Source organism: Geotrypetes seraphini, chromosome 17 (genome assembly GCF_902459505.1).
Source record: "Geotrypetes seraphini chromosome 17, aGeoSer1.1, whole genome shotgun sequence".
Classification (NCBI taxonomy): domain Eukaryota; kingdom Metazoa; phylum Chordata; class Amphibia; order Gymnophiona; family Dermophiidae; genus Geotrypetes; species Geotrypetes seraphini.
In genome coordinates this window covers 16,911,378-16,926,020 of record NC_047100.1, presented here as the reverse complement: position 1 = coordinate 16,926,020, position 14,643 = coordinate 16,911,378, and the positions used below count along the sequence as shown (strand labels likewise).

At 46.5% G+C, this 14,643-nt stretch overlaps 1 protein-coding gene across 2 annotated transcripts in view; it reads left to right on the top strand.

Moving 5' to 3' along the window:
* The window catches only part of DNAH12 (dynein axonemal heavy chain 12), a 451,362-nt gene that overhangs the window by 152,310 nt on the left and 284,409 nt on the right, over positions 1 to 14,643 (top strand). For both annotated transcript variants that reach the window (XM_033925718.1, XM_033925717.1), the window contains exons 22-24: positions 596 to 878; positions 4,220 to 4,339; positions 13,319 to 13,475. In XM_033925718.1, the coding sequence (XP_033781609.1) occupies positions 596 to 878; positions 4,220 to 4,339; positions 13,319 to 13,475 (560 nt within the window). The remainder of the gene's footprint in view (positions 1 to 595; positions 879 to 4,219; positions 4,340 to 13,318; positions 13,476 to 14,643) is intronic.

Below are 14,643 nucleotides of genomic sequence, written 5' to 3'. Positions count from 1 at the left end.
CTACTACTTATGAGGAATTCAGGAAATGCCTAAAAACATATCTGTTCCTGAAGTATCTAGACAGCTGAACCGTACAACTCTTTCTCTTCAATAACTGTTCCCTTGAGCTGTTAACCACTATCTTTCACCTCTGCTAAGTTCAATCAATTTGTACCATCTTTTAATCTTTGTAAATCACATAAAACTTCATGGTCCTGCAGTATATAAGAACATAAGAAGTCGCCTCTGCTGGATCAGACTGGTGGTCCATCGCGCCCAACAGTCCGCATCCTCGGCGGCCCATCAGGTCCATGACCTGTATTTGATCCCTTAAAATTCACCTTGATACCCTTTCTGTATCCTATCTTTACCCTTATCTGTATCCCTCAATTCCTTTATCTGTCAGGAATTTATCCAATCCTTCTTTAAAACCCCGTAGTGTGCTCTGTCCTATCACAACCTCCGGCAGCACATTCCAGCATTCCAACTGTTATTATTATTATTATAACAAGGGAGAAACCCTTTAGCACTAGTATATAGAACTTGATGTCAATTATTATGAATGTAAAATAGCATAGCATGAATTATCCATTATTTGTGACTTATTTTTTTCTAGTTTTTTCTTCTTGTCTAATGATGAAATGCTGGAGATTTTGTCAGAGACTAAAGACCCACTGCGAGTTCAGCCTCACTTGAAGAAATGTTTTGAAGGCATTGCTAAATTAGAATTCCTTCCCAATCTGGATATTAAAGCAATGTTCAGTACAGAAGGCGAGCAGGTGGATCTGATTCAGATCATTTCAACCTCTGAGGCTCGAGGAGCTGTGGAAAAGTGGCTTGTTCAAGTGGAAGATATAATGCTGAAGAGTATACATGATGTTATTGCTTGTGCAAAATTGGTATGGTTTTTTATCATTGCTATATCAAATGTATTCTTTTCTAATTTAATCCCTATGTTTTGACTGGGGCTGGGATTACTGTAGAGCAGTGGTCTCAAACTCGCGGCCCACCAGGTACTATTTTGAGGCCCTCGGTATGTTTATTAATCATAAAAGTAAAATAAAACAGTTTCTTGATCATATGTCTCTTTAGCTATAAATTACAATATTATTATTAAGACTTAGCCAAAAGGAAAGATTTATAAACTATAAAGAATTTTACTTCATGCAAAATTGTCATTTCTTTAATGTAATGTAATGTAATGTAATTTATTTCTTATATACCGCTACATCCGTTAGGTTCTAAGCGGTTTACAGAAAATATACATTAAGATTAGAAATAAGAAAGGTACTTGAAAAATTCCCTTACTGTCCCGAAGGCTCACAATCTAACTAAAGTACCTGGAGGGTAATAGAGAAGTGAAAAGTAGAGTTAGAGGAAAAATAAAATAAACATTTTAACAAGACAGCATTGATCTAAATACTTTGGAAGGTAGAAGAGAGGAGAGAAAGGAATAGAAGCAGAAGGGGGAGCTGTTGAACAGTAGAATTCTGGAGAAATTTAAATGATAGAAATAGAACAAAATAAAGACAAAAGGCAAAACAATAGATAAGATTAAAGATAAATCTGGAAAGAAAAATAAAATAAAACTTTGTCTTCAATCCACGGTTTCAGCGTCAGTGATGAAGTGGAGCAAGTAAGTTAGGAGGAGCGATTGACGTTTCCAGAAAGGGCTTCTTCAGGGAAGAGACTTGGCAGACAGTCCCAGGATGCCTATGTCTCCTCCCCTGCGATGTTCTCCCATCCATGCATTCCCTCCCAGACACACTGCTCGTGCCCCAGCCGCTCCAAGGAGGCTGCCCCAGATGAGGCCCACGGTGAATGCAGGATTCTCTCCTCTGCGGGAAAGCCGCCCGGAGCCGACAGTCGATCTTCTTAGCGGATTGCATGGGGGGAAGAGTTCACACTCTTGGTAGGATCGGGTCTGTGTGCTCTCGGTGGTTGTGGCTGGTCTCGTTGCTGCTTAGGTGTAAAAGCAGTTGATCTCCTACTTCTGATAATATTTAAAAGCAAGCATATTGATTTTTCCAACGGAATGCTGGGGGAAGAGCTTACTTGTTTGGCTGGATCAGGGCAAAGGGCTCTTGGTAGTGGTGGCTGGTCCTGTTGCTGCTTAGGTGTAAAAAACAGTTGATCTTCCTAGTGGACTGCAGGGGGAGGTGGAGCTCACACTCTTGGTTGGATCGGGTCTGTGTGCTCTTGGTAGTTGCGGATAGTTCCGCTGCTGCTGAGGTGTAAAAGCAGTTGATTTCCCACTGTTGCTGATATTTAAAAGCAGGTAGATTGATCTCTCCAATGGACTGCAGAGGGAGGAGCTCACATGCCTGGCTGGATCGGGGCAAAGGGCTCTTGGTAGTGGTGGCTGGTCCTGCTGCTGCTTAGGTGTAAAAGCAGTTAATAAGACATTAACTATTTTTTCCGAGGCCCTCCAAGTACCTACAAAACCAAAATGTGGCCCTGCAAAGGGTTGGAGTTTGAGACCACTGATGTAGAGGGAAGTATAATTGTTACTTAAGGGGGACACCTACTGGTTAGATTCAAGGCCCACCATTATAAGGATTCAGATGGAGCCCTATATAACCCTGGCCGAAAGATGGTTACTGAAATAAATGGACTAGGTATGTGGTGAAGGAAGAGGAAATCAAATAAGGGGAAAATTGTTGGGTAGTTACAAATAAAAGCTAATGTCAACAGGATCCTAATCCTGGTTGTAGATGAGCTGGAGGCCCAAAGTAGAGAATGAGACAGTGACAAAATTCATCACTGTTCCTGTCCCCACAGATAACTGTGGGAAACCATCCATTTCATTCTTTAAGGAGAGAGGGAAGAATCAGAGTATGAATGGGACCTTCAAGCCTTGCATTGAAGAATGTTGGTGTAGAAGGACTGAGGTTGAGATAGACACTAAAAAATGGCATGGGATTGTGTCCTGTGGTTATTCACAGGGACAGGAACAGTGATGAATTTTATCAGCATGTCATTCTCTAGCCCAAAGGTACAGGGAGACTGCTGGGTAAAAAAATATATATATCTATATCTAGAGATAGCTCAGTAGCCATGTTGTGGACTGCCATGAAGAAACCTTGGCTTAATTTTGGGGTCAGAATTCACTCACTGGACTGAACATAGGGGGAGATACTGTGAAGGCAGCATTCATAGCACATAGAGGGAGACAGTCTTATCCATCATACAGTAGCAATATATGGGGACTGGATTGAAAACCTATGACTTAAGAGTTCCAAAAATAATCCCAAGCACTATTGTTAGGGTGATTAGGTTAGGGAGTTAGGAGGATGTAAATATAGGGGGGGGGGGGGAAATCCCTGGATAGTTGTGAATGAAAACATGTGGTGCTGGATGCTCATCACATTACAGTTTAAAATGGGAGGCCAAAAAAGGAGGAGGAAACTATCAGGCTGCCTCAGAAATATGTGCTCTTTAATATCATTGAGAAGACAGCATTCAGAGAGAGATATTTTTCAACACACAGTTAGTTCATTTTACATTAGCAATCACAGAGAGATGTTTGATCATCTTAAAACATTCACAGAGAGACTTTATGCATTGCTATTGTTAGGGTTTGGGGGAGACAGGTGTCATGATATGAGATTTATTTTGAAGAATTGATTTGTAAACAGCTTCAATTGTTTTTATTAATAAGTAAGCAGTGTATAAAATTTTTAATAAATAAAAACAGCCAAATTAGATATATAAATATACCTTGGATGTACCATTGGAGAATCTTACTCTTTGGTCTTCGGTGTCACTCATTCATTGGGTAGTAAATCTTATTATTTGAGATGGTTCACACTTGAAATCTCTGCATACATATCTCACTTTCTCTCAAAATTGTACAGCTTTCCTCTACTGTTTAGTGTACATCGCCATGCTCCACATATTTCTCAGTTACTTATACCCCCTTCCAGTCTTACCCAGAGAGTTACAGACATAATCTTCCCAGACCCTTTGCACACAAACACCTACAGCTTTCTTCAAAAATACTGTTATATTCACTACCTAGTCACTAATCTAAATCCCAGATACATCACACCTGAGTCTGCAAATGCAGAAAGGAGAAATGTGCTATTGTGTCACACACTAAGGCTGCACTTTTCAGTAAGGCTGAACTGTTCTAAATAATTTTAAGAGCTCTTAGTACTATGACAGATAAATTACACTATATGCATTTTTCTGAAGAGGTTTAATTGTTTAAATATTAAATATATATTTTCTTCTACAGGCATATCCTGATACACCAAGAAAAAAGTGGGTAAGAGATTGGCCTGGACAGGTGGTGCTGTGTGTCTCTCAAATGTTTTGGACTGTTGAGGTTACTGAAGCCATTGGTGGTGGACCAGAGGTACTACAAGGACAATTTTACTGTACTTTTTCTGTTTAATTTAAATCTGTATGGTAATTGGGAGTTTCTGTGCAAACAGCATACGATTCCTTACAGATGGGTTGTGTAACCCAACCCGCGAATTGGTTTGTAGAAGGCATCAATCATTTTTCTCAGCTCTGCCTACTTATCTCCCTTGGCAGTGCCCTCTCTCTTCAGTCTTCTGCAAGCAAGTTGAGAAGGTGTCTTTTTCTCTGCGCTGCACTTGATTTGTTATTTTTGGGTATTAATCCAATCTTTGTCGAGGCTTCCCTGTTCCAAGAGGTTCCCAGTAGTCCTGGGACAACTCTGCCTGGGAGAAGGGTCAGATGGATCTGCAGCCAGGAGGGCAACCCTTCTGAAAGAGTACCTACCAGGACAACCTGCTCTAACACTTGGAGCTCAGGAACAAGTTCGCCCCTGCAGAATCAAGCACTTGAGTGTAGGTTGATTAGACCCTGAAACTGGCTAGGAGGCTTGGCGGAGGTCAGCTGCATCCCTCTCCTTACCCCCCCCCCCCCTCCAAGAATCATGTGGGAGCATGAGTGGTCAAGGAATAAGGTTTGTAACCTGAATAAAAAGCTGCCTGAAGAGATAAGCTGATAGAGCCATTCTTGCTTATCTGATGCAGATATTCCTTCTCAATTTCCAGCTGCAGTGAGAATCTGATGCAGACATCACATGGCAGAGATATGAGTACAGCTCATTACTGTCTATGGGAAAATCAGGGTGGGTCAGAAATTGGCAAAACCAAGGTTTTCTGGGGTTCTTCCAAAGTTCCTCCTCCTCCTCTAAAATCCTATTTTCAACCCCCGTTGTACTTGTTGCATACCCTGAATAAAGCCATGGCATAATGGCTGAAACGTTGGTTATCCCAGGACAAGCAGGCAGCATATTCTCACACATGGGTGACATTACCGACGGAGCCTGCAGCGGACAGCCTCGAAAGTAGACTTGCTTGAAGATCTTTATAAGAGCTTCCGAGTGCTGCACCGCGCATGCACGCATGCCTTCCCGCCCAAACTAGAGGGCGCATCTCCTGTGAGGATCCTCAGTTCAACATTTTCCTCGGAGCCAAGAAGTCCTCTTCATCTTCGCTCTGCAGCATTGTTGCTTTCTTTCACCGCGGCTGTTTTTTTGTTTTATTCTCGGTCGCTGTGCTTTTAATAATAATAATAACTTTATTCTTTAGCACTCTCCAGACCAGTAGAGGTTAATCTTTATGAATGGTATATATCCAATCATGACCAGCAGGTGGAGACTGAAAACAAAACTGTGGGACAGTATATAATATACTCCCTTCTCTATTTACATCAGTCTTCTTTCAGTCTCCAGCAGGTGTTGAGTGATCTGTACCCATCTCCCTTGGTAGGGCTGTTGGAATTTGTTTAGGGGGATTCTAGTCCCTGTTTTTGGCCGGACAGAGCTTGGGCGGGCCCTGTTTGGGGGTCCGTCCGACCTCGGGGGTGTCAAACCCGGCGGGTCTCGAGCAGGGTCCCTCCCCCACTTCCTCCACCTCCCCACATTTTTTTAGAGGAGCCTCAGCAGTAAGCCTTGCCCCCTAAATCAAGCAAGGCATATTGCTTCGAGATCCTGTGGAGTCTTCTGTAAAAAAAAAAAAATCCTGAGGTAGTGCCGGTCTGCAGGGTTGCTTCCCTGTCAGTTTGCTGTTTTTTACAGTATTTTTTCATCTAACTGGCACTTTGTTTCTAGCTAGGTCGCGTATGGAGCAATTGTGCCCTTCTCCGGGGGAGTGGGACACAATTCGGTCCAGCCACGAGGCACTCGCGGCCGGACTGAACTCAGTAGTTTGGGCCAGTGAGGTGGTGGAGCTCCGTCGGCAGCGGCTGCAGGTGCCCAGAGTTCCCCGCCGATGGTGCCTCACGAGTCGGCTGGGAGCAGTGGGGAAGCCCGGTCTTCCCCAACCGCCCACGGAGGGATTCCCCGAAGGATTCCCTCAGCTGATTTTTTGACAGCTGATGCCGACTTGCCTGTTTTAGCGGCTGGGACTGTTCAGGCTTCTCAGCCGCTACAGGCCATGGAGGGAGCATTTTTGGCGGGAACTTCGCCATTTTCTCTGTCTGGCCCCTCCATTTTGTCTGCAACCTCAGGTGACCTTCCCCTGTATTGCAAACACAGGGGCAGGTTTCAGCAGGGACCCCTGCTGAGGCAGGGAGTCCCTGGGGACCCCCAGGGGTTTTTTGCCCCCAATTTAATTTATTTCTTTGTGCAGACAATTGGTTTCGGGGGTGGTTTTCCTCCGCGCACCCTATGGCTTTGCCTCCCTCTTTTCATTTGGCGTCCCCTCTTCCTCCTCCCTCATCTAAGCGCCCGCGGGGGGGCTTGGATTGCAAATTGGTGGTCGGAGGAGCGTGTTGGCATGATTGAGGACCTGGCCGCTTTGGCGGGCTTCCAGGATCCTCTAGAGGGGACGCCCGCTGGCAGCGGGGCAGCGGGGCAGCGGGTTTCCCGTCTTCCAGAGCAGATGCGTCCGTGGTGCGCTTTTTATTCAGAGGGATGAGTTTTTAGACCTGATATAGCAGGTCTCCTTGGTGCTGCATTTTTGAAGTTGCGCCACTGGAGACCCCGCGTATGGGGGCCCCTCTGCTTCAGGGGGTCTGTCCTGTTTCCCGCTCTTTTCCTGTGCGTCAGGATTTTCGGGATTTTGTCCTGGTGCAGTGGCCTACGGGCGCCGTTTCGTTTGGTGTGCGCCTTGGCTCATGGGTATCCCATCCCGGAGGGGGATAGGGCTACCTTAATTTCGCCAATGGGGGACGCGGTGGTCTCGGCACTTACTAAGCGGCATACCGTGCCTGTTATGGACGGTTCTGCTCTTAGGGTCTCTGAGGAGCGTACGTTAGAGAGACTTCTTAAGTATAATTTTGATGTCTCTGCCTTGGGGGTCCAGGCAGCTATTTGTGTGGGGCTGGTGGCTCGCACCGTGTTTCGGTGGTCTGAGCATGTCCTGGATCGTGAGTCTGATGACTGGTTCTTAGTGGATCAGGAGGTGGTGAAGATTGAGATGACTGCCTCGTTCCTCTCGGTTGTTCTTTGTGACTTGGTGCGGCTAAGTCTGGGACTTTTGGTGGCCGCACGCTGTACCTAGTGGCTTCGCGCTTGGTCGGCGGTTGCCGCGTCCAGAACTGAACTTCCCAAAATTTCCCTTTTGGGGGTTGTTTTTGTTTGGAGAGGACTTAGATCCAGTGGTTCAGACTCTGACGGACTCTGAGGTGCCCCGTCTGCCTGAGGACCGTGCCCGCCCGGCGTCTCGGGTTGGCATTGCCCGGGGGCGTCTGCGGGAATTTTGCAAGTTTCGCCTGGGGCATGGGACTGCTTCTTTCCAGGCTTCCGGTTTTTCCCCGGGGTCGGTTGGCTTAGCGCATGCAGTCCTTTCAGGGGGCCCGTCAGGGGGCTGGGAGTTCCCCCCCGGTTCCCCTGCTGCCCGTCCTGCGCGATGGCTCTTTGCCGGCGCCCCCTTTGGTTCCCGTGGGTGCCCGGCTTCGCAACTTGTTTCCCAAGTGGGCCGAGATCACGTACGATCAGTGGGTCCTGGTGGTGGTGCGGGACGGTTATGTACTTGAATTTTGCCCGCTCTCTGCCTGATCATATTTAGCCTCTCCATGTCAGGTGGCGAAAGGACGCAAGCCTTTCGCCAGACCCTTCAGCGATTGCTAGAACTCAAAGCAGTTGTCCAGTGTGCCCTCAGGAGTGCGGTCTCGGCTGGTATGCCATTTCCTTGGTGGGGCCCTAAAGGGAGGGGACCTTTCGGCTCATCCTTGGTTTAAACCGAGGTCAACAGGACTCTCAGAATTCCCTTTTATTCGCATGGACACACTGCAGTCTGTCCTTCTGGCGGTTCAGCCGGGGGAGTTCCTGACTTCTCTAGCTCTGGCGGAGGCCTACTTGCCTGTTTCCATTCGGACCTCTCCTCAGCTCTTTCTTTGCTTTGCAATGTTGGGTCTGCACTATCAGTTCTGTGTGCTTCCCTTGGGCCTGGCCACGACTCCCCGGACGTTCACCAAGTTGATGGTGGTCGTCACGGCGGCATTGCAGTTGGAGGGCATTCTGGTGCACCCCTACTGAGATGACTGGTTGATTCGGGCGAAGTCGTTGCAGGAGAGCACCTGAGTTACGGCTTGGGTGGTTGAGTTTCTCCGGTCACTGGGCTGGGTGGTCAACCTTTCCAAGAGTCGGTTGGTCCCCGCTCAGCATCTGGAGTACCTTGGGGTTCTGTTCGACACCTCCTTGGGGAAGGTCTTCCTTCCAGAGGCCCGGGTAAGCAAATTGCAATCTCAGATTCGCCTTCTTTTGGCGTCCCGGTGTCCTCGGGCGTAGGATTTCCTCCAAGTCTTGGGGTCGATGGCAGCGTTCCTGGCTGTTGTGAGGTGGGCGCGGGCCCACATGTGTCTCTTCAGTATGCTCTGCTCCGTAGATGGTCACCCCAGAGCACAGTTTGGAGGTCCTTGTCCCTCTGTGAGGCTTGGCGCGCTGCAGTCTTCATTGGTGGCTTCAGACCTCTCATCTGGTCCAGAGGATGAGTCTGGATCTATCGCAGTGGACGATGCTTCTCACGGATGCCAGTCTCCTTGGTTGGGGGGGCTCAGTGTCTAGGTCACTCAGCTCAGGGCACCTGGTCCATGGAGGAGGCGTCCTGGTCGATCAATGTGTTGGAGACCAGAACCGTTCCTCTGGCGCTGTTAGCCTTCCGCTCCCTCTTGATGGGCAAGTCAGTCAGAGTCCTGTCTGACAATGCCACAATGGTGGCTTATGTCAATCGTTGAGGCACCAAGAGCGCTCAGGTGGCGGAGGAGGCGGCTCGGCTCATGCTTTGGGGCGGAGGCACGCCTTCTGGACCTCTCGGCCTCTCACATGGCCGGGGTGGAGAATGTTCAGGCGAACTTCCTCAGTCACATCTTAGATCCCAGAGAGTGGTGTCTCAGCCCCGTGGCTTTTCAGTTGATAGTGCAGGCTTGGGGTCAGTCCCTGATGGACCTGATGGCCACGAGTGGCAATGCCGAGGTGTTCCGCTTCTTCAGTCATCGCAGGGATGGACTGGTCGAGGGTCTGGATGCTCTGGTTCAACCATGGCCAACAGAGGGGCTGTTGTGCATGTTCCCTCCGTGGCCATTAGTGGGCAGAGTTCTTCTCCGCATTGTTCGCCATCCGGGTCTGGTGGTTCTGGTGGCTCCAGATTGGCCTCGACATCCGTGATACGCAGATCTGGTGACACTCTGATGGCGGATCCTCTTCCTCTGCCTCCCTTGGACGACCTTCAGACGCAGGGTCCCATTCCCATGTTCGACCCGTCTCCCTTCTGTCTTACGGCTTGGCTTTTGAAAGGGGTCGCCTTGGTAAGAAGGGGTATTCAGATAGGGTGATTTCTACACTCTTGGGGTCCTGGAGGCTCTCTACCTCCCAGGCTTCTGTGTGGATTTGGCACTTCTTTGAGGGGTGGTGCCAGGTGCGGGGAGTGGTCTCTCTTCGCGTTTCTGTGCCTAACATCCTAGAGTTCTTGCAAGATGGCCTGGATAGAGGCCTGGCTTCGGCTTCTCTCCGGGTTCAGCTTGTGGCCTTGTCAGCCTTTCGGGGGTTTGTGACAGGTCAGCGTTTGACAGCCATTCCTGATGTGATTCGCTTTTTGCGGGCGGCCAAGGTGCTCAGGCCTCCTGTGCGGCCCTCTGTTCCCTCTTGGAATCTTAGTCTGGTTCTCTCTATTCTGATGCACCCGCCCTTCGAACCGTTGGGCGGCTGCTCTTTGAAGGACCTTACTCAGAAGACGGTCTTTTTGGTGGACATTTCTTCCACTAGGCGTGTTTCTGAGCTACAGGTTTTCTCTTGTAGGGCTCCCTTCTTGGAGTTTTCTAGGGAGCAGGTTGTCTTGAGGCCTGTTCCTTCTTTTTCTGCCGAAAGTAGTTTTTCCTTTTCATGTCAATCAATCTGTGGTCCTCCCGGTCTTGGGTAGTTGGGAGGGCTCTTCTGAGCAAAGACAGCTGCGCAAGTTGGATGTTGGTCGGGTCCTTCGCTCTTATGTGCAGCGGACCCAGGAGATCAGGAAATAAAATCATCTCTTTGTCCTTCTGACTGGTCCTCTTAGAGGGGCTGGTGCTTCTAAGGCTACTATTGCATGCTAGATCAAGGAGACTATTGCTTCCGCTTCTCTTCTGGGGCAGCAGCCCGTTCCGGAGTTTCTCAAAGCTCATTCTATTCGAGGTCAGGCGGCTTCTTGGGCTGAGTCGTCGCTCGTGCCTCCAGTGGACATTTGTAAGGCTGCGGTTTGGTCTTCCTTGTATTCCTTTGTCAGACTCTTTCGGGTAGATGTTCTGGCGTGTCAGGACGCGGTGTTCGGTGTGTGTGTTCTGGTGTCAGCCCTTCGGGGGTCCCGCCCGTGTGAGGGACTGCTTTGGTACGTCCCATTCGTAAAGATTAACCTCTACTGGTCTGGAGAGTGCTAAAGAAGGAGAAATTAGGTTCTTACCTGCTAATTTACTTTCTTTTAGCTTCTCCAGACCAGTAGAGGTCCCCACCCTGTCTGTTGTTGTTGGGGCTGTTTCGCGGGCAGCTTTTGTTTTTTGCTGCGGGTTCTAGTATTTTTCTAGGGCCGGGGAGAATTAAAGAACAGCGGCTGTGGCTCGGCTGGCTTAGCTGGCGAGCTGTGGGGACATTTTTCCTTCTGGTATTTCTCCTCTGCATTTTCCAACAGCATTTGGGTATGTTAGTTGTTATTCCTGTTCGGAGTATTGTTTATTTCTGTTTCCAGTTCTTAGTTCTGCTTGGCTATTCGCAGACTGATGTAAATAGAGAAGGGAGTATATTATATACTGTCCCACAGTTTTGTTTTCAGTCTCCACCTGCTGGTCATGATTGGATATATACCATTCGTAAAGATTAACCTCTACTGGTCTGGAGAAGCTAAAAGAAAGTAAATTAGCAGGTAAGAACCTAATTTCTCCTTTTTGTATACCGCATTACCATGGAAGTTCTATGCGGTTAACAGATGAAGAGACTGTACATTACAGTGAAGTTACACATTGATCAGATTTGCCTGATGAGTGAAGGGACACGTATCAGAACTTTAATAATTTTCCTTAGGCATTTGTTGTTTAAAGTTGTAAGAAGACCAGGCCCTGTTTGTCTTTCCTTCCTTGAAGAGAATACAAGGACATGAATGTTTAAACAGAGATAATGTGAAGTGAATTCAATTGTTTTGTTAAGCCGTATTTACAGACAGATTTAGATTAGAAGCTCTGCTGGTTAAGGCTTTTTCTGACCCTCAGTGGACTTCAATCTCCAGATAGAAAAAATGCTGATGTGTTTAAAGTTTCATGTGACCTGTGTCCATATATGGTTTGTGTTTACGTCACATGCTGACAAACCTGATTCATATAAAAGATGTGAAACTCATAATAAAATTTGGACATGTTTTGGAAGACGATTTCTGGTCTTTAAGATATGTCCCCAGGTACCTGACTTCCAAATGACAGAGACAAAGAAAGTATGGGGCAGGAATTGGGACCTAAATCCTTTTCAATGAGACCTAGTGAATCCATGTTGCCTTGGCTCCTGTAATCCACTGGATTCCAGAAATGTTACTGTTCTCTGTGTCAGACTTACTGGACGGTAGTTCCCTGCTTCTTTCTTACTTCCACTTTTGTGGCGAGGGACCACATCTGCCCTTCCCCAGTCCTCTGGTACCACCCCCAACTCTAGAGAAGCATTGAAAAGGTCATTCAGTGGAGCCACCAAAACTTCCCTAAGTTCCTTCAGTACCCTCGGATGTGCATCATCTGGCCCCATCGCTTTTTCCACCTTTAGTTTAACTAGCCCCTCACAAACACAATTCTCTGAAAATTGTTTGGGGTCTACGACACCTCCATCCCTGTTTGCATTTGTCTTCTGTGGTCCTGCACCCATCGCTTCAGCTGTGATTTCAGAACAGAAATATTTGTTAAGTAATTCATCATTATCTTTATCAGCTTATATATATTTCTTCCCTTCACCTTTGAGTCTCACAATGCCACTTTTGCACTAATTTCTATCATTAATATATCTAAAAAAAAAGTCTTGTCCCCCTGTTTTACCATCAGCCTCTTCATTATCCCTTTTCTTTTCGCTCATTTGGTAATATAAGCAAAGGGTTTTTGGGGGGGAGGGGTGACAGGAGCAGAGATTTCTCCCATGTCATCCTTTCTTCTGACTCTCCCCTGGCATCCCTCAAAATCCTTCTGAAGTCAATCCAGAAGAGATGACAATCTGACTTTTTTTCTGATTTGACATCCTCTGTTACTCTGACAATGACTCTCTCTGCAGTGGGGGATACTAAATTGAGAAGATGTAAGATTGTATCCTCTTCTGCCTTGAGTTTGGAAAGGTAGGAGCCTGGTGCGGAGGACTAGGAGAGGTGGGTGAGGCTGATGACTCTCTTACCTACATTTTTAAATCAGAAGGGGAAGTAGGGGAATGCTAGGGTAGGCTGATGCCAACCCCAGCATATAATTTTCAAATCAAATAAGGGGTAAAAGAAGCTCTCCAAGATACCTAAAAAATTATGTATCTATTCGCATTTATAACAGTATTCCAGGCAGGAAAGAAGGAAAATGCAAGAGATGGAGACTAAAAATTAGCCTTTAAGTTTGGATTTGGATTTAGTTCATATTGTTTCAGTAGTAGCCAAAGATAAGTTATAATCTGGTACTTTGGAGAAGTTGTGTTAGCTTTTGTTCACTAACCCCCTCTTCTACGAAACCGCGCTAGCAGTTTTTAGCGCAGAGAGCTGTGCTGAATGGCCTGCGCTGCTCCCGACTCTCATAAGAACTCAATGAGCATCAGGAGCAGCGCGGCTCTCTGCGCTAAAAACCACTAGCACGGTTTCGTAGAAGAGGGGGTAAAAGTTTGACCAAGAGTGCCCAGACCTTTGTATGCAACTATAACTTGATTGTATACTTTTCTATATTATTTTTATAGGGTTTAAAAGATTACTATGAGCTACTTCAACTTCAGCTTAATGAAATTGTAGAACTGGTAAGAGGAAAGTTATCCAAGCAAACCCGAATTACCCTGGGTGCTTTAGTCACTATTGATGTGCATGCACGGGATGTTGTCATGGAAATGATTGAATCTGGTATGTACTTTTTTATGTCTAATTTTATTTTAATGTGGGCATAGTGCAGCAATATTCATATGCCAGCCACCACATAAAAATAGGTGGTAGATTTATCCATTTATTTGTATTTCCAGTGTTCAATGGATGTGTCTGTTAAAGGTAGAACAGCTCCAAGTTTAGACAGCTAAATAGCTGTTCACCTAAATAGAATAATTTATCTGGATAGTGGATGAATACTTGGAAAGATTATGGCATGCCCTGGAATGCCCCAGCAATTTCTTTTACTAAACAAATATATTTTAGATAGACATCAACTTGTCCATTTAAAATTTATCTTATGGCCAGCATTAAAAAATAAAAATACACTTAACTACAACAGTGTTTCTCAAACCTGTTCTAGAGGCTCCCCAGCCAGTAAGGTTTTCAGGATATCCACAATAAGTATTCACAAGAGAGATTTGCATGCATTGCCGTCACTGCATGAAAATCTCTCTCATAGCTTACCACATACCGTATATACTTGAATATAAGTCGAGACTCCCTTTTTCCCCCCAAAAGGAGGAAAAATGGTTGACTCGAATCTAAGTCAGGTAGATTTCTTTTTTTTCTTTTTTTTAATCTTTATTCATTTTCAAATATTTCAACAAGTGTATAATAGTCAAACAGAAAATCTTTAACTAATCACTTGACAATCTTACTTAAATTCCTTCAAACATATAAATATAAAAGAAATTCCTACTCACCCACCCATATTAATAATAAACAATTATCAATTATTATCTTTCACATTCCCCCCCCTATATTTAATCTAATACTAAGGTGTAATTTAATACAGTCAGGTAGATTAATATTCAAGTCTCCTGCCTCGTCAAGCTCTGCACCCAGCTCCCTTCCTTCCTCCCCTGTTCAGATTCTGCGCCCAGCACCTTTCCTTGCCCCCCTGTCAGGTTCTGCACCCAGCACCTTTCCTTCCTCCCCCTTGTCAGGCATTGCACCAGCCCCCTTACTTACTTCCTTCCCCCCTGTCAGGCATTGCACCAGCCCCCTTACTTACTTTCTTTCTTCCCCCCCTGTCAGGCATTGCACCAGCCCCCTTCCCTCCTTCCCCCCTGTCAGGCATTGCACCCAGCACCATTCCTTCCTTTCCTGTCAGATTCTACACCCTCGCTCCCTGCCCTAGCCTCAT